Source organism: Mus caroli, unplaced genomic scaffold, assembly GCF_978045245.1.
Source record: "Mus caroli unplaced genomic scaffold, Mus_caroli_1 scaffold_6, whole genome shotgun sequence".
Lineage (NCBI taxonomy): Eukaryota > Metazoa > Chordata > Mammalia > Rodentia > Muridae > Mus > Mus caroli.
Genome location: NW_028227261.1, coordinates 110,484,584 through 110,504,092, shown reverse-complemented (window position 1 = coordinate 110,504,092; position 19,509 = coordinate 110,484,584). Strand labels below are relative to the sequence as shown.

At 42.6% G+C, this 19,509-nt stretch overlaps 1 protein-coding gene across 3 annotated transcripts in view; it reads right to left on the bottom strand.

Moving 5' to 3' along the window:
* Nucleotides 1-19,509, bottom strand: part of Rnf38 (ring finger protein 38) — a 109,645-nt gene that overhangs the window by 54,930 nt on the left and 35,206 nt on the right. For 2 of the 3 annotated variants that reach the window (XM_085839328.1, XM_021159943.3), the window contains exon 2: nucleotides 5,777-5,847. The exons of the other annotated variant lie outside the window; for it this stretch is intronic. In XM_085839328.1, the coding sequence (XP_085695454.1) occupies nucleotides 5,777-5,847 (71 nt within the window). The remainder of the gene's footprint in view (nucleotides 1-5,776; nucleotides 5,848-19,509) is intronic. 3 annotated transcript variants of the gene reach the window in all.

Here is a 19,509-nt window from a genome sequence, read left to right as displayed (position 1 = left end):
CACAGCCACATCAAGGACTCCAAAGCCTTGGAACCATGGGAATGACTGTCTTCCCCGGTTGAGGCTCAGGGGATGGCAAAGCCTTCCTCTGGTCCAAGTGTATTTAGGATGACCCACCAGTGTGCGTAATCAGCTGCAGCTTCTTCCTCCTAGAAGACTGCAACCTAAGACTGCTCCTCTGCAAGGACCTACTGAGATTAGATAACCCCTCCCTTGAGTTGTACTTAATACAAGTACTAAAGTGCCTGGTTGTTGCATAATCAATTGGTGTCTTACATGTTCACACAGTGCCCACCACATCTGTCTGTGTAAGTATCCCTTCATTCTTTGGTCACCCCAGTCAGGAGTCTGTGAGTGGCTCAAACTGGGACTCTGGAGTGTGTGGAATTTGCACCGGTCAGACCAAGGGATTTCCCTGGAGAAGCAGGTAAACAATGAAGGGCAGTGGGGCACAATTCTAAGCTTCAGGTATAAAAAATGGGGTAAGCTGAATCTATAAGGCAGTTCTATGTTGGTGCCTCACGGGGAGACTGTGAAGACCTGAGGAGGGGTGACAGCACAGCAGCACAAGAGCCCTTGGCTCTCAGAAGGGACAGTAAGTATGGATCCTGATGACTAAGAGGGAAATACTAAACCCTACAGGCAACATATCTATTACTGTCCTAGCTCAAGAGCCCTTATTACCTACCTGCCTATACACACACACACACACACACAGAGACAAATACATACATACACACACATAGATACAGACACACACACACACAAATACATACATACACACACATAGATACAGACACACACAAATACATACAGACACACACATAGATACAGACACACACACACAAATACATACAGACACACACACACACTTCTGCCAAACCACTGCAAGCACCTGGCACCGGAAGTCACACTTGGTTCCACAGGTCCTGTTTTCTAGTGTGTTAGACAAGTAACAGCTTTTTGAAAAATACAAGTGGCATAAGCTGACAAAGCACAGTAAAGAAACTAAACACACAACAATGGGGAAATCAAGCCGTGTGAGAGGCAGGTTCACAGCTGTCCAACCACACACTGAGTTTACTTAACTTGTCTCTCTCAAAATTTTTGGGGGGTGGGGAGCAGGGGATGGGTGGTGGGAGTGGGGGGAAGGATGCATGTGGGGGTGACAAAGGGAGAGAAGAAAGTGAAAAACTGTAAACTATTGGTAGCTAAAATGGAATATATGAACCAGTTCATTTAATGAGTTCACACATCATACTGTTTTGAATAAACACAAGAATAGCTACATTTAAGCATTATACTAAGTATTTTTGAGAACAAGGTGTTCTCAAAAGAAGAAAAAATAGCTAAGAAATATCTCAAAAATTCCCAAATATGCAATTAGGAAAATGCAGGTGGAAACAACTCTTGAGATTTCATCTCACCAGAATCTGAATGGCAAAGACAACAGGACAAGTGACAATGAGAGGGAGTGTGGGGAGGGACCTCATGCATAAACTGGCCAGTCACTCTAGAAACCAGGGTGGAGAGCTCTCATAAAATAAATCTGCTACATGACTATACAGCTAAACCACTCCTTGGCAATGTCCAAAGGACTCACCACTCAATTCCATAGATATCACTCAGCCATGTTCATTCTTGATCTGTTCACAACAGCTAGGAAATGGAAACAACCCAGAGTTCTTCAACCAACAAATAGGTAATAAAAATGTGTACACATACACCAGGGGCCATTACTCTGCTGTAAAGCAAAACCCTGACCTCTGCAAGGAAATAAATGGTCAGAACTGGAAAAGTTCACATTGAGAGAGGCAACACAGACGCAGAACGATGAACAGCAAACGTTCTTTCATCTCAGACTCCCAGCTCCACATCAGCTGTGAGTGCAAACCCAGGAACAACTGCAGAAACCAGGAAAGCAAGAAGGGGCCACTGCTGGGAAAGGTGATTAGTGGAGCATTAGCGTAGCACGGTGCAAGTGATCTGAGGGGGAATGGGGGATGGGGTGCGGACTAATGAGGGAAGGCAAACGAGGGGGGGGGAGAATAAAATAATAGTAAGGATGTTTTAGAAAATCATAAAGATTCATAGTATTAACCATCTGCCCTTAAATCTATAATATACAGTCTGTATAAATATACATATATAGTTTAAATGAAATGTTCTCATCTGGGCTGACAATGTTCCCTCCCACAGCCAGACAATTTAACAAAACCCCAACACCAGGAATGAGACGCCCTCTGGGTTTTGAGCAAGGTTGTCCAAGAGACTCTCCAAACATTACAAAGGATTGCTATTGCTTTTGTCTGCCACGGTTCCCTGTCTGGGGTGTTTCATCTCCCCAGGAAAAGTTTTGTCACATAACACTGGGGTGGAGTCCTAGTCTCAAACATGTAAGAGAGATAAGATGAAGCCAGACAAAGTCAGCAAGATGGCAGAGCAGATAAGGACACTTGCCACACCAGCCTGATCCCTGCAACTCATGGAAAGGTCGGAAGGCCCCAACTCCACACACACTTCCCCCAATAAAAAGGAATTGAAAGATAAGAATGATATAATACTAAAATAAAAAAATAAAAGCTGTATCATCCACCTCTAGATGGACACCATTCCACTTACCATGATCAACTTTTTTGTTTGTTTGTTTGTTTCGAGACAGGGTTTCTCTGTATAGCCCTGGCTGTCCTGGAACTCACTTTGTAGGCCAGGCTGGCCTCAAACTCAGAAATCCGACTGCCTCTGCCTCCCAAGTGCTGGGATTAAAGGTGTGCGCCACCACCGCCTGGTTTCAACTTTTTTTTAATTGAGATAGGATCCCACTATGTATCCCTGGCTGGCCTGAAACTTGCTATGTCAATTAGGCTGGCCTGGAACTCAGAGATCCACCAGCCTATACCTCATAAATGCTGGGATTAAAGGCTGTGCCATAATATTCAGCCCCACCTTTTCTTTTATCTAGTTCTTATTGTATCATTGTAATGTTATATAATTGACATTTATTTTTTATTAACTGTTTTGTCCAGTTATACTGTAAAATCATGAAGAAAAAAATAAACAGAAATTTCTATCTATCTTGCATCCTGATATATTCTCTAAATGACTCGCCACATAGCTACCAATCAAATACTACTTGCTGGCTCAAATCAACAGACTAAGTTACAAGTGCATAGTCAAGAAAATTCTCTCATTCCACTCTGAGAAACGGTGTACACACACATAGCAGGCAGGGACCATGGGAGGTCAGTCCAGACGTCCTTTGGTATGTTGATGAAATATAACCCTTTAAAAGTCTCTCCTCCTCTCCCTGTATGGTAGGGGTATTCTAATTGCATAAAACACACACAAAAATTAGTCATATAAAAATTGAAAAATGGGGCTGGCAAGATGGCTCAGTGGGTAAGAGCACTGGCCCCTCTTCCAAAGATCCTGAGTTCAATTCCCAGCAACCACATGGTGGCTCACAACCATCTGTAATGAGATCTGACATCCTCTTCTGGTGTGTCTGAAGACAGCTACAGTGTATTTATTTATAATAATAATTGGGCCAGACCAGAGAGAGTGGGGTTGACCAGAGCGAGCAGAGGTCCTAAATTCAATTCCCAACAACCACATCAAAGTTCACAACCTTCTGAACAGCTACAGTGTACTCATATATTTATATACATAAATATACATTTATGTATATAAATAAATAAATAAATCTTTTTTAAAAATTGAAAAAATGAGAACCGCTTTGAGGGAGATGGAAAAATATGAGAGAGACAGAATCTCATCCCCAGACTCTACGGCCAGGCAACTCATTTTGGTTTCTATACATAAACAAAGAGGGGCAGAAATGGAAGCTGAACCTCAAGTAGTTTCCCACTCTTGCAATTCCTGAAAGCATGATGCCACATCTTCTGTATCTATTCATCTCATTCTCACATGCTTATTTCTAAACTGTGGCATATTAAATTTTAGAAAGTCACTTTCCATGTTCTCCCTATGAAAATTAAAAATGAAACCCATGCCTCTGGGTGACTGTAACATGAGAAGACTCTGGAAGGCTATGAACAGAGCTGACAGAGACAGTGAGGCCAACAAGAGAACAATTACAGCACACCATTTGGAAAGTCTCAGCAATTAACTAACTTCTCATCTCCAACAGCAAGAGCAGGTTCTTGATCAAAATAAGGGAAAAGATGGCTTGGGTTGGTCTGTACTCACAGCTATCATTCACGAAAGGAGTGAAAAACTAAATTTAATTTCATCCAGATCAGAGCCACATAGTCAAAACACATCCAGACCTCAGGAATCTACTGGAACGGAGCACTAGAAAGACCCCCAAGACAAGTTTCTCAGGTTTTCCCCCCTTTATTTTTGATATTAAAAAGGTCTTCCACAGCCCAGGTTGGTTGGAACTCGCTATGAGGTGGAGAAGCGCTTGACTCCTCCTCATGTTGCTACCTCCTAAAGTGCTAAGATTACAGAGGACCACCATGCCAAGCTAAAAGCAGGTTTGTTAGAGAAAAAACAAAACAAAACATAACAAAACACCAAAAACAAAACAAAAACCACGCACAAGCAAAAACAACACAATGGCCAGGCATGGTGGCTCACTCCTTTAATCCCAGAATTTGGGAAGTAGGGACAGGCAGATGTTTAAATTCAAGGTCATCCCTGGTCTTACATAGCAAGTCCCAGGTTAAGGCTAGTCTCAGCCTGCAAAAACAAACACCAACCAACCACAAAACAAATCCACCATTAGCTTGGGCATGATTTAAGAATGAAACAACTGGGGCCCAAAGTAATACACACACACACACACACACACACACACACACACACACACACCATCCCAAAGAATCAGATAGGTTACATTCTCAATAACTAAGGTTTATTTTAGGCTTTGGGAACAAAGTAAACCATATAATAAAAATAAGTAAAATAAGGGTAAAGTGTAAGAAGAAAGCAGGTGACAGGGCACACAACCCACTTGCTTGAGAGGACAAGGAGCCTGCTGCACGTTCCTGGAAAGGTTTGACCCTGAATTAGAGAAACAAACTCGAGGGTTAAAGAGATGGCTCTGTAGCTAAAGCACTTGCTATGCCTTAAGAGTGACCCCAGGGTTGGGTCTGCAGAACCACAGAAGGCTCGACAGAGACACAGATCTCCAATCTAAGCTTTCCTACAGCAAGATGGAAGCTGAAATGGTCATGGAAGCACAGATAGTGGCAACAAGAAATCCTGCTTCAAATACAGTGGATAGTGAAGACCAAGACCCCAGGTTTCCTACAACCTTCACACACTCACAGTGGCATGCAACACATACACACACACACACACACACACACACAGTCACATTTATAAAAAGGAAATGATGACAGTACAATAATCAAAACTATAAGAGTGAAACAAATATGGAATAACTGGGTTATTCCCAACTAGAAACACATGAACTGCTTAGCTGCTGAGAGAGCACATGTTCATATGTTAAAATAAGCCTTATGTCCAGACTATGCAGAGAAAGAGGAAGGACAGAGACACAAACGGGGGATTGGAGGACTAGGCAGGAGCCTAGGTCACCTCTTCTGGGGCCTAAGCTGCAGGCTTTCTGGAGCAGTCCAATAATCTGATAAAGAAACCAGTTAAGACACCCTGCCCTGTACTGTGCATATCAACATTATACCCTCAAGTCACCCAGTGGCTTGGTCCCGAGTTACACAGGTGATTCCAGCAGTACAGTAAGGGTGGCATGCATTTCCACGGTGGCAGACATCAACAAGGACCTCACCTTGTCACTGTCATCATGACAAATGTGGTCGTGATGGATGGACTGGCACTGAAAAGAAGCACCAACACTACCTACGAGAAAAAGGAAGGAGAGTTAAGCAGCAGTAATCCCTTGCAGCAAACCGCTTCCGCAATTAAAGAGACGCGTATAATGTCCATTATCCCATCTAATCCTCAGACACGCTTGTAAAGCAGCAGCAAGATTATTGGTGGATTTTCAAAAGTTAGATGTGAATGCACAGGAGTGCGTGGGGGTCAGACAACAAGCTACAGAAACTGGTTCTCCTTCTAACGTGTGGCACCTAGGGACAGAGCAGGCTGTCAGGCACTCTATGGGCCCTATTCGGAGATTCTCCACACAAGAAAAACACAGGCAACTGGCCAACAGTGAGAGGTCACATTTGAAACTGAAGGCTGGCTGTTTAACTCCCCACCCTGAGGCACAGCAAGTGGCCTGAATTCCAAGTAAGGCCCCTAGGTAAGCACGCCCTCCGGGAAGGCAAGCCTCACAACAATACAATTACAGTCCTGTACACAGACTTTGAGCCTGACCCTATAAATTCAACATATAAAATACAATTCATCCAGGTCTTGCACTTTGGAGGCTGAAGCAGAAAGATCAGGAGTTCAAAGACAAAGGACAAAGGATAGTCTTTGAGGCAGTAAAAGTTTCTTTTAAAATTTTTCATCAACCAAGATTTCCAGTATTGTTAGGCATGGTGGCACACACCTTTAATCCCAGCAACTGGGAGGCAGAGGCAGACAGAGCTCTGCATTTGAGGCCAGTCTGGTCTACAAAGTGAGTTCCAGACCAGGAGAGTTATATGATGAGATCCTATCTCAAAACAAAACAGAAAACACAAAGATATCAAATACTTTGTTACTTTAAACACAAACAGAAGTGGAAGAACCCATTGCTGTGGGGTTTATTTGTGACTGTCCTCCTATGCATGAGTCCAGAGCTCTTCCTCTCGGCCTGCAGACTGAACTGACTATAGGCATATACCACTAGGCAATTTCTAACCACCTGTGATGGTTTGTGTATTCTCGGACCAGGGACTGGCACCATCTGGAGGTGTGGCCTGGTTGGAATAGGTGTGCCACTGTGCGTGTGGGCTTAAGATTCTCACCCTAGTTGCCTGGAAGTCAGTCTTCCACTAGCAGCCTTTGGATGAAGACATAGAACTCTCAGCTCCTCCTGCGCCATGCCTGCCTGGATACTGCCATGCTCCCACCTTGATGATAATGGACTGAACCTCTGAACCTGTAAGCCAGCCCCAAGTAAATGTTGTTTTTTATAAGACTTGCCGTGGTCATGGTGTCTGTTCACAGCAGTGAAACCCTAACTAATACACCACCTCAGTTTTCCCCTAAAGTTTTTGGTTCCTATTTCACACCATATATAACATGGTAATTAAAAGTTCCATATAATTAAAATAAAAATGAAGCCAGATATGGTTGGCACTAATTCCAGCAAAAATAGCTCCTGGCTTGCAAAGGCTACATAGTGAGACTCAGTCTTCGGAAGGGAGAGAGGGAAGGAGGGAGGGAAAGAGGGAGGAAGGGAGGGAGGGAGGAGAAAAGAGGAGGAGGAAGAGGAGGAGAAGGAAAGAAAAGGTAAGGAAAGGAAAGGGGAAAGAAAAAAGAAAAGAAAATTTTTAGGGAAAAACTGTAGAGTTTTTGTTGTTGTCTTTATTATATAATCTTAAAGAAGAAAAAATGAAGAAACCGGAAGATCACCACAAGTATGAAGCTAATCTTGTCTAAACATGGAATTCCAGGCCAGCCTGGGGGGGGGGGGGGGCGAGGGGGATGGTGTGTGTGTGTCTACATGTTGTGTGTGTGTGGGGGGGGTGCTTTCATTGCTAGGAACTGAACACAGGGTCTCATGCATTCTAGGCAAATGCTCCACTACTAAGCTGTACCTCTAGTACACACTCTGTCCTGACCTCCTGAAAAGCTGGTATAAAGCCATAAATGAAAGGTTAGCACATATAAAGAGGATATAGTGGTGCATGCCTGTAATCCTAGCACTTGGGAGGTAGGGGCAAGATTAGGAGTTCAAGGCCAGACTAAGCTATACCCTGCCTCAAAAGGAAAAGTTGGCATACAGTCTCTAGTTGACTAAAGAATAACAAAAGCCATTTTCCTTATGTATAAGAATGACTTTCAGAAAAGCCATTTAACAGATCAAGAAAGCATGCCAACTATATTTGCCAACTATGTTTCTGACAGAAATTTACCCAAGCCATAAATTATAGTAGGATGAGAAATACAGTAAATACTAGGCAGCCACAACTCTGAGCTTCCCTGATAGTGCCAACTTATGATTAGGCTTGTGTGCCCTAATCCTCCTGCTGGAGAATGCTGTTGGTATTTCTCCCAGTGCTGGGGATTGAACCAAGGGCCTAGTGCACACAGGCAAGCCTTCTCCCACTGAGCTGCATCCTAGTGAGACTACCCTAGACTTTTAAAAACTACATTTCTTCATTATATAATCTTCTCGCTCATTTATTAAAAAAATAATTTCTACAAATTATTTTTGAGCAGGCAAGACTGCTCAGTAGGTAAAGTGCTTGTTGTCCAGGCTTGACTTCCCAGAACACACAGAGAAGCTGGGCAGAGCAGCACAGGCATCTGTGACTTCACTGGGCCACTGTGGGGAGAGGGGCAGAAGAGGGGTCTCCTGCAGCCTGTAGTCCAGCTAGCCTGGCTTACAAAGGTGGAGAGACTCTGTCGCAAATAAGGAGGAAAAGGGAAGACGGACACCCAGAGGTTATTCTCTTGCTTCCATACACACACCCAACATCACCCCCACACACACATTAATTAACATGAGACAAAAATTATTTTAAAAGTACTTTAAACTACAAAGGATAAAGCAAAATTACCATAACAGATTTACCCATTAACTTTTCAGATACGCAAGAGCTTCCTAATCTACCCAGTGCAATAACCACCCCATCTATTTTATATGGTATTGATTATAGATTTAGAAAACAGTATCATAATAAAACAGTTGGGTGTGGTTGGTGGCTTACAACTTTAATCCCAGCACTTCTGGGATAGAACCAGGCAGATCTCTGTGATTTCAAGACCAGCATGGTCTATACATTGAGCTCCAGGCCAGCCAGCTGCAGTGAGTCAAAAGTAAAATAAGAAAACACTCTCACTTGTAAGAATAAAATTAAGTAAAATTGGGTTAGTGAGGTAGTTCGGTAGTAAAGCTACTTGCTGCCTGACAATCTTGAGTCAGGCACCCACACAATGGAAGGAGAGAAAGGACTCCTGAGAGCTATCCTCTGACCCCACATGCACCAACAGCCTCACGTATCCCCACACCAAATAAATAAGTGTAAATAAAAGTATACTATTACGTCATATTCCTATTACTAGTTTCATATTAATACAGATATTGGAGGCTGTTGGACTGACAAAAAGAACTATAAGAACGGACAAGAGTATATACCAAGCCATTTCAAAAGAAAACCAAACAGACAATTCGTTCTCACATAAAACTCACGTACTTAACCTATTTGTTCCCATTAGTCACCCGACAGAAAGATCAACTGTGGCTGGAAGCCCCACAAGAAGCACTGTGTATTGACTGTGGTTGGTCCATAACGTAACCCATCTCCACCAGTCCTGGAGAAAATAAAAACCCCACACAAGTGATTTAGAAAATCTCTCCTAAAAGAGAATATTAAAATATATGAAACTAGGCCACAGGCAGCATCTGAATTGTAGTAGTTAGGAGGGTAAGACAGGAGTATTGAAAGTTAAAGGTCGGGGATAGAGAAATGGTTTAGTAGGTGTTATGGTTTGTATATGTTCGGCCCAGGGAGTAGCACTATTAGAAGGTGTGACCCTGTTGGAGTAGGTGTGTCACTGTGGATGTGGGCTATAAGACCCTCACCCTAGCTGCCTAGAAGTCAGTATTCTCCTAGCAGCCTGCAGATGAAGATGTAGAACTCTCAGCAACTCCTGCACCATGCCTGCCTGGATGATGCCTTGCTCCCACCTTGATGATAATGGACTGAGCCTCTGAATCTGAAAGCCAGCCCCAATTAAATGCTGTCCTTATAAGAGTTGCCTTGGTCATGGTGTCTGTTCACAGCAGTGAAACCCTAACTAAGACAGTAGGCAAAAGTCACTCAAGCATGAGGAGCTGAATTAAAATCCCCAGCACGCACACAAAACCAGATATGGATCACTGGCTTCTGTAATCCCAGCACTCTCAGAGGCTTATAGGCCAGCTGGCCTGATGTATCAGGAGGAAAGAGAGAGAGCGCCTATCTCAAGGTAGAAGGCAAGGACTGAAGCAGAGATTACACTCTGAACTTCATAGACATCTGGGCCTACAACCACACACTGACACAAAGTTAAAGGTTAGCCTGGGCTACATAGCTTACAATATTAAAACAAATATGAATGAACAGACAAACAAGTCAGATGTAGGAATACATACATGCAGATGGTCCTAACTACTCCAAATGTTGAGTAAGAGGATCACTTGAACCTACTCACCTAGCATGTGTGAGGCCATGGTTTGGCTCCACAACACTGAAAAAAGCAAGCATGCAAACAGACATTTACATGCAAAAATAAGAAAAAACAAATCTGAACAAAAGCCTTATACATGTCACAGAAGTACTAATTCACTGTGGATGAATGAATATTCTATGAGGGCCAGGAAAAGGCTCAGTGGGTAAAGATCTTGGTTCACAAATATGAAGATCAAAGTTCAGATTCCCAGCATCCACATAAAAGCCGTGCAAAGTAGCACACACCCGTAACCCTAGCACTGGGGGAACAGAAACTGATGCTCTCTGGGGGTCTGTGTCTGTGCAGCAGAAGGCTGAGCTCCAGGGCAATCAAATCAGACTCTGTCTCAAAAAATGAGGTAGAGAGAGAACAATTAAGAAGATACCCAACATTGCTCTCTTGCCTCCAAACACACTGGTATGGGCAATGCCTGCCTCTCTCTCTCTCTCTCTCTCTCTCTCTCTCTCTCTCTCTCCTCTCTCCTCTCTCCTCTCTCCGAGAGATGTGTCACCATGTGGAGGCCACATCAGGATTCCCAGCATCTTCCTCTCTCACCCCTCAACATTATCGCCTTAAATCTGGGTCTGTTGCTGAACTAGAAGTCTCAGTTTCTGCTACTCTGGCTGCCATAAAAGTCCTACCTCTGCCTCACAGTGCTGGGGTTACAGACCCATGAAGCTATGTCTCTTTATATAGATGCTAAGGATTCAAACATAGGCATTCATACATATAGGGCAAGCATTCTTAACCCTCTGAGCATTTCTCCCAGCCCTTAAATACTCATTTTAAAAAGAATAATCTCAGTCAGGCAGTGATGGCACACGCCTTTAATCCCAGTACTTGAGAGGCAGAGGCAGGGGATTTCTGAGTTCCAGGCCAGCCTGGTCTACAAAGTGAGTTCCAAGACAGCCAAGACAACACAGAGAAACTCTGTCTCAAAAAAACCAACCAAACAAACAAACAAAAAAAGAATATTCTCTTAGAATTATGTTTCACACAATTATCGAAGGAACAAATACACAAACTCCCATTTAGCTATCAGAAGACATTATCCATCATGTTCATAGAGACTGCTGAGTACAAAACCTACTGGTCAATTCTGAACATGCATCTTTCTTCACCTACTGGTAGTGTCCAGTTGATACAGTTCTCTCTCCTCCTTAAAAATGTCACATGGCACCTCTATCCAACCTTATGAGGAACTATCAAACTGTTTTCAAAGTCATTGCATCATTTTATAATCCCAGCAAAATACAGGAGGATATTTTCAGTTGTTCTTGGAGTAAAGCCCACTTTGGAGTCCTATTGAATTGCAGGTTAGAGATTTGCTGACTGTCAACTCTACAAAGCCCATGCCTCTCTCACTGGAAAACTAGAGTAATATGATGAGCTTATATGGAAGTCACAGAGTGCTTCCAAGAGTTAAGATTAAGCAAATGAAAAAGCTAGTAACACATGCAGGGCACATAAGCAATACAACATACCTACAAAAGGTATGTTACCTGAACACACTGTTCAGGGTTGTTACAGAGTTTGCATGAGGTAAGAATTTAGGACTGTTTAGCACAGAAATGGTCAAATTGTAATTCTGGGGGCTGGGGTGCCAGTGTTCATACCCATGCACCCATGCAAACCATGCACGTGGCCTATTTATCACGCTCTGCCTTTTCCCAATGAGATAAGGACTTTCATTAAATTTGAAGCTAGTCTAGTGACCAGCAAGCCCCCTGTCTACACCCACAAGCACTGGGGTTACAGGTACACACCAGACTTTTTATTGGGGATTTCTTTTTCCCCTGAGGATCTGAAATTAGACCTTCATGTTTACAGAGCAAAGCATTCCTACTCATCGAGCCATCTCCCTGCCCCAAGTTGTTACTCCTGTTTCAACAGAAAAAGTTAACAGTGCCAACCTCCTTTCTCTACATCTCCCAAAACTGTCATAGTTGTTATAGGGAAAGCTATCGGGTGTCATTAATAGAAGAGATGGTTGAATAGAATTCTATTCCTTCTTATGGACTATTTGAGCTCTCCTGAAAACTACTGATGTAGAAAAACCACCAAAATATACTAGTAATTTAAAGAAACAAAAATGCAAACTTCAAAACAATAAATATACTAAGTTCTTACCTATAAAAACAATCAAACTGGGTATGCTTTTAATCTTAGTACCTGGGAGGCAGAGGCAGAGGCAGAAGGATCTCTATGAGTTTGAAGCCACCCTAGTTTAAACAGTAAGGTCCAAGACAGCCAAGACTACCAGAGAGACCCCATCTCAGGGGGTAAAAAGTAATAAAAATTAAAAATAGACACAAACTATTCAGAGACTCTTGAAAAAGATAATGGGACAGCGACATGTCTGTATTATTTTCCTGTTCTGTAAGGGTAAGCTTGACTCCTGTAATTATCAAGGGAGGATGGAGGAGACCTCTCGGTGGGTAAAAGCACTTGAGGGCACATCTGACGATGGGAACTGGCCTGGAAGCTTAGGCCAGGCAGCCTAGTGTAGGCAGCAGGGCAGTAACACAACGGAAAGATGCTGCCTCAAACAAGGTGGAAGAAGGTGAGGGCAAGTGCTCAAGGATGCCCTCCACACCCATGCCATGGCACAACCACAACCAAAGCCAGAGGAACAGAGAGAGATAACAAAATATTATTACTTAAATAATTAAACAGATATTATACAACCTTAAATACTAGTTATATAAGCTGGTGTGATGGCGCACGCCTTTAATCCCAGCACTTGGGAGGCAGAGGCAGGCGAATTTCTGAATTCCAGGCCAACCTGGTCTACAAAGTGAGTTCCAGGACAGCCAGGGCTACACAGAGAAACCCTGTCTGGAAAAACCAAAAACTAGTTACATAATTACACTTATGCAACCTTAGATACGGATTATTTAACCTTCCCCTTAAATACCTCATGGTCTGACTGCCTTGAAAAGCCCAGAGCAGGTCAGTTTGATTCCGGCAGCCAAGGCATAGTAACTAGATAAGGGAGTACAGCCCCCAGAGGACTAAAGGAGCAGAAAAAAAGAGTAAAGGCAGGCACAGCGCTAGGACGGACGGATACTCGCCTATGTGCCCATGGACCTGGCTGCACAGGGATACGGGGAAGGGAAAAGCATGCCCTCCTCTGTGATGTCAGACACCGCTGTGGTTATAAAATGATCCTTGCTCAACCTCGAAGATATCTATTGTGACCTCGACTCTCTAAGTACAGCACAGCCAAGCTTCCTGTGAAAATCAGCTGATACATAAAATGTAAATCACTTCATTTCACAGGCATTTTACCTGTTCAAGTATTATTTTTTCAGTATTGATTACCTCACCTCAAATTAACTGCCAAACTATCTGTCTCATCTCATGTTATTTCACCAGATACTTCCTCACTCATACAACGACATACTCCTAGTACTAGAAACTTGGCCAAAGGCCCAGATGTGGTAGCACAGGCTGTGATCTTAGCACTCAGGAGGCACAGGTAGGAGCCTTCTTTTTAAAGATTCATGTACGCATGTTTGTATGTATGTATGTAAGCATGTCTGGGCACCCTCTAAGTCCAGAAGGTGTTGGATTCCCTGTAGCTGGAGATACAAGTAGCTATATGGGACCTGATGCAGGTGCTGGGAATGGCCCTCTGGAACAGCAGCAAGCATTCCTAACTACTGACACATCTCTCCATTTAAAACACTGCTTTGAGACAGAGTATCACTATGTAGCCCTAGCTGGGCTGGAACTTGCTATATAGGCCAGAACACACAGAAATCTGCCTAGAAGTAGGAGTTTGAGGCTGCCCTGGGCTACACATCAAGTTCTAACCAGCCAGCTACATGGCAAGATCCTATCTAAAAAAAAAAAAAAAGAAAAAAAAGAAATAGCTGGGCATGGTGGCGCACGCCTTTAATCCCAGCACTCGGGAGGCAGAGGCAGGCGGATTTCTGAGTTCAAGGCCAGCCTGGTCTACAAAGTGAGTTCCAGGACAGCCAGGGCTATACAGAGAAACCCTGTCTCGAAAAACCAAAAAAAAAAAAAAAAAAGAAATGATACAAAACAAAACAACAACCACCACCAAAGGGGACTGAAAACCTAAAAACCCACCATATAGATGTTTAACCACCAACTTTAAATACCATATTTTTTAAATGTAATTTCAGTGAATTATAAGAATGATATGCTAAAATTCCACTGCAGAACTGAACCAATTCACCACCTAAAGTCAGTCACAGCTAGAAAACAAGATATTTACATAGAAATCTGTTCCTAAAAAAACACTGACACTTGGAGAATAGGCTACAAGCAGCTGACTCCCAAAGAAAGAGATTGAGGCAGGTCCTGTTAAATTCCTAATCCCAATCCCCTATATCAGTCAGCACATCCTAGTCAGAGAAGAGCTACAGAGACATGGGGCTCAGAGAAAGAAGTCTCTACACCCCAGAGCAGCTTCTCTTACTGCTTAGCCATTCTCGACGGGAGCTTCTAAGTAGGCCTTCTAATGTTTTTATTTAAGTTTTGGCTGATTTTACTTACTATGTTTGTTAAATCCAAGTGGATTTAAAATTGCTAGAGGGTGGACTATTAATGGATTGTCCACAGGCACAAGAGTAAGCAGCAAGGTACAGTTGGGAGGTGAGCTTGGAAGATAAGGATGAGCCAGATGGTAAAGCCCTTGATGACCTGAAAGGAGAAGGGCAAGAGAAATATTCCTGCAGGGAGTTTTAGTGAATGACTGTAACCAGTGAGCGCAGACACAGGACAAAGCCCCAGGAAGACGCGAAAGCAATGGTAAGAGACCCAAGTATGAGGAAATACCAACGTCTCTACACGTTCACAGTGAAAGGGTAGCACAACAATTCTGTCTCTATCATTTATATACAAAATACAACAACTACTTAGTTCTGAAGGCACACACATTAAGACTCAAATAACAATCAGCAGTCACTATAAGCAAGTAGTTCTAATTAGTATACACTGCTACAAAATTATTTCCAGACAGATAAGCCAGACAGCAACAAGAAGAATGACTAAAGTGCAAAATGAATCAGCACTGAAAGTCAGTCACTAAACTGAAGGGCAGCACAGGGCAATGTGGAACCTCTGGCATCAGAGCCTCCTTAAAGAGGCAGACAGACTCCTCACCTGCTTTCTGTGACTAATGGAACAGGGGTGTTCAGAAAAGGAAGTGGAGTGAAAGAGGCCTAGATCAGAACCTATTTGCCATAACACAAAGGACACAAGGTATAAACCAAAGTGCACGCAGACAAAATTAAGCACTATCAACTCTGATTAACAAATGAGTTAAGCACACTGATGAAGCCAAGCAAGCACAGGGCTTCCCAGTGCACTGACACCAATACAGTCAGGGCATTTTCTGAAGAGACATCAGATTTTAAATATAAGTTATTGTATTTTTATTTTTAGCAACTACAACAACATTTTCAAAATACTTGATGGCCAAATAAAACATCTGCAAACAAGACTGTCAGTCAGTGTGCCATGCTGGCGTGACACAGAAATAAAGAAAACAAGTGAAGCAGCAGGGAAGGGACACTAAAAAGGACAACAGTCGTGGTCAGGATGAAACAGCCATCAAAACTAGGAAGGAAAGGAAGGTCAAGAGACTAGAGACACTGGAAAGCTCATCAGACAGTTCATGAGCTCTTCAGTGAGCAAGGGCTGACCAGAGCCTGCAAGCTGGCTACTTAATAATAAAATCCCTCAGCAAATAGCCACTGGGAATTTATAGCACGCTAATTCAGAAATTCTTACTAAAGCTACAAAGTTGTCTACATATCCCATTTTAAAATGTCTAGTTCACTCTGGTTTTAGAAACACTATAGCTACTTTTTTAGATTTTTCAGGATAAAAAAAAAGTTTAAAAGCTAAAGAGTAAATCGGAATTACCAAAGAAATTCCATCTTCTTCCCTAAAATGCTGTTGGTGCTTTGTCCTAACCTGATTAGCATCATTTCATACTGTAACCTTAAAGACTACTTGTGCCTGGTGAAATGGCTTGGTGGGTGGATTAAGATGCTTGCCACCAGTGCCAGAATCCACGGAGAAAGAGAACAGACTACAAGTTGTGCTCTCACCTCTAGACAAGCACTGTAGTGTCTCCATCAAAACAATGAATGCAGCCTGGCGTGGTGGCATAAGCCTTTAATCCCAGCACTCGGGAGGCAGAGGCAGGCGGATTTCTGAGTTTGAGGCCAGCCTGGTCTATAAAGTGAGTTCCAGGACAGCCAGGGCTATACAGAAAAACCGTGTCTCAAAAAACAAAAACAAAAAAAAACAATGAATGCAAAATGAAAATGAGTTTTAAATAGTGAAGACTGGAGAGATGACTGAGCAGTTAAGAATACTTGCTGCTCTTTCAAAGGATACAAGTTCAGTTCCCAGCATACAACTGCCTATGCTCCAGGGAATTTTATGTTCTCTGGTCTCTGTGGGTATCTGCACACACATGGCATACACTCATACAGACATACATATACTCATAAATACAAATAAAAATGCCTTTAAAAGAACCATTTTTCAGACCAGAGAGACAGCTCAGTGGTTAAGAGTACTGACTGCTCTTCCAGAGGTCTTGAGTTCAATTCCCAACAACCACATGGTGGCTCATAACCATCTGTAATGGAATGGGATGCCCTCTTCTGGTGTATCTGAAGACAGCTACAGTGTGCTCATATAAATAAAATTTTAAAAATCTTTAAAAAAAACCAACTATTTTTCTTTCTCTTCATAGCCATTTCTGGAGGTTACTGGTTCAGCCATTATCATCCCAGGACCCCAAAAACTCCTATATAAATACAAATGCTTAAGATTTCCTAGGCTATGGTGGGAATATAGCTCAGTTATAAAGTACATATGTATCATACATGAAGTCCTGGGTTCAATTCCCAACACTATACAGAAGAAAAAAGAAAATAATCAGACACTCTCCCAGGCAGAGCACACAGGACCCCACTAGGGTTGGAAATCCACAGGCTGGGGTCTAGTGGTGGAGCCTTTGCCTAGCATGTACAAGGGCCTGGGCATGGCTCCTCACACCAGAATGAACCAGCCCACTATTAGTAAAAAGTATGTTACATCATGATGTTTCCATTCTAAATGTCAGAAGATGCAAACGTAGGTCAGCAATAAAATAGTACAAATCAGAAGCAAAGAAAAGGGAGGAAAAGACATACAGAATAAAGTTCATCATAAAATGCTTTGTGGGAAAATATAAACATGGCTAAGAAACTGAATACAGTTAACTAGCTAAAACAACCAAACAAGACAAAGGTGTCAGTGGGACTCTAGGACACAGTCCACTCTTAGAGTGGATAGCATAAAAGGAGAAGAATCAAGTTCTGGGGGATTTGGGGGAGACCAAGGTTTCTCTGTGTAGCCCTTGCTATTCTGGAATTCCATTTATAGACCTGGCTGGCCTTGAACTCACAGAAACCTGTTTACCTTTGCCTCCGGATGCTGAGATTAAAGGTGTGAAGAATCAAGTATTAAAACTTATAAGCTTTTTTAAAAAAATCATTAACAGCTGGTCAATGGTGGCTCACTCCTTTAATCCCCACACATGGAAGGCAGAGAGAGGTGGATCTCTGGTCTGAGGCCAGCCTGGTCTACAAAGCAAGCTAGCCAGGGCTACACAGAGAAACCAAGTCTCAAAAAAACAAAACAAAGGCTGGAGAGATGTTATCATTATTGTAGACAAAGTGGTTTAAAACACTGACTGCTCTTCCAGGGGTCCTGAGTTCAATACCCAGCAACCACATGGTGGCTCACAGCCATCTGTAATGGGATCCAATGCCCTCTTCTGGTGTGTCTGAAAGTAGCATATATGTATTCACATACATAAAATAAATAAATGAATCTTTAAAAAAATTATAACAAAATTTCTCAACATTGAAAAAAGAGAAAAGAAAAAAAGAGGTGCCAATTCAGTTATGATGTGTTTTAGGACACCGAGAAACAGAAAAGCACTGTTACATTACAATTAGAACACTACATTACTACCCTCATTACAATTAGAACACTAAACACACAGACCAAAGACAGCATCTGGACAGCAGCAAGAAAAACAGGTACCTTATAAGGCAGACCTGGCAGGCTAACAGCAGATAATTCAACTGAGACATTAAAGGTCATGGGGGCCCCAGACTGATGCATTTCAAGTTCTGACTGGACTGCCAACCCAGAGCATTATCTCCAGCAAAGCTGTCTGTTGTAACTAAAAGAAAAATAAAAACTTTCCATGATAAAAATAGGCTAAAGGAATGCATGGCCACTAAGCCAGCTCCAACAGAATATACTTACAGCAATCTTTTTGGACTGAAAAACAAATCTATCCACAAGCCCACAGGAAAGAATAAACCACACTAAAATAACAGTTAAACAAGAGAGGGGAAAGAAACCACTACAAAATCAACAAATGGCAGAAATAATGCTCACTTTTCAACAATAACTGAGGATTAATGGTCTCAATTCCCCAACCAAAGGACAGGGAGCCTGCACCACTGCGCTCCTCTGCTATCTGCAGTCCTATGCACAAACCTACACATAGGCAAGAGCAGACACACAACTAAAATTAAAGAAGGGCAAAGACTGGCAGATTGGATAAAAAAAATAGGAACCATTTATTTGCTGCCTCCAAGAAACAGATGTCACTACAAAAGTCAGATGTCACCTAGGGTGCAAAAGTGGAAAATATTCCAAGTAAATGGACCTAGGAAACAAGGAGGTATTACTGTTCCAGTATCTGACAACAGCAGCACTAGTGAGAAAACATGCAGACGGTCCCGTCATACTGAGTAAGGGAACACAGCGGACATCAGGACTCTAGCATGCGTGCCAGCACAGGTGCACCCGATGTCACAACAGCTAAGATTAGATGTAAAGCCAGAGTAACTCCAGCACAGCAGTAGTGGCTGACTTCAATATCCAACTAATCGACACATCGCTCTAACAAATGGCAACTATAGACCATTCCATCCAAACTCCACAGAATACACAGTATTCCCAGCAGCCCATAGAGCTTTCCCCAGAAGAGACCACATATTCTGAGACAAAGCAAGCCTCGACAAATACAAGAAGCACTTGCCTGCAGCCTACCTCACCACAGTGGAATAAGACTGCAAATCAACAAGAGAACCCCTAGAACACACACAACCTCAGGAAGGTTAAACAACACCT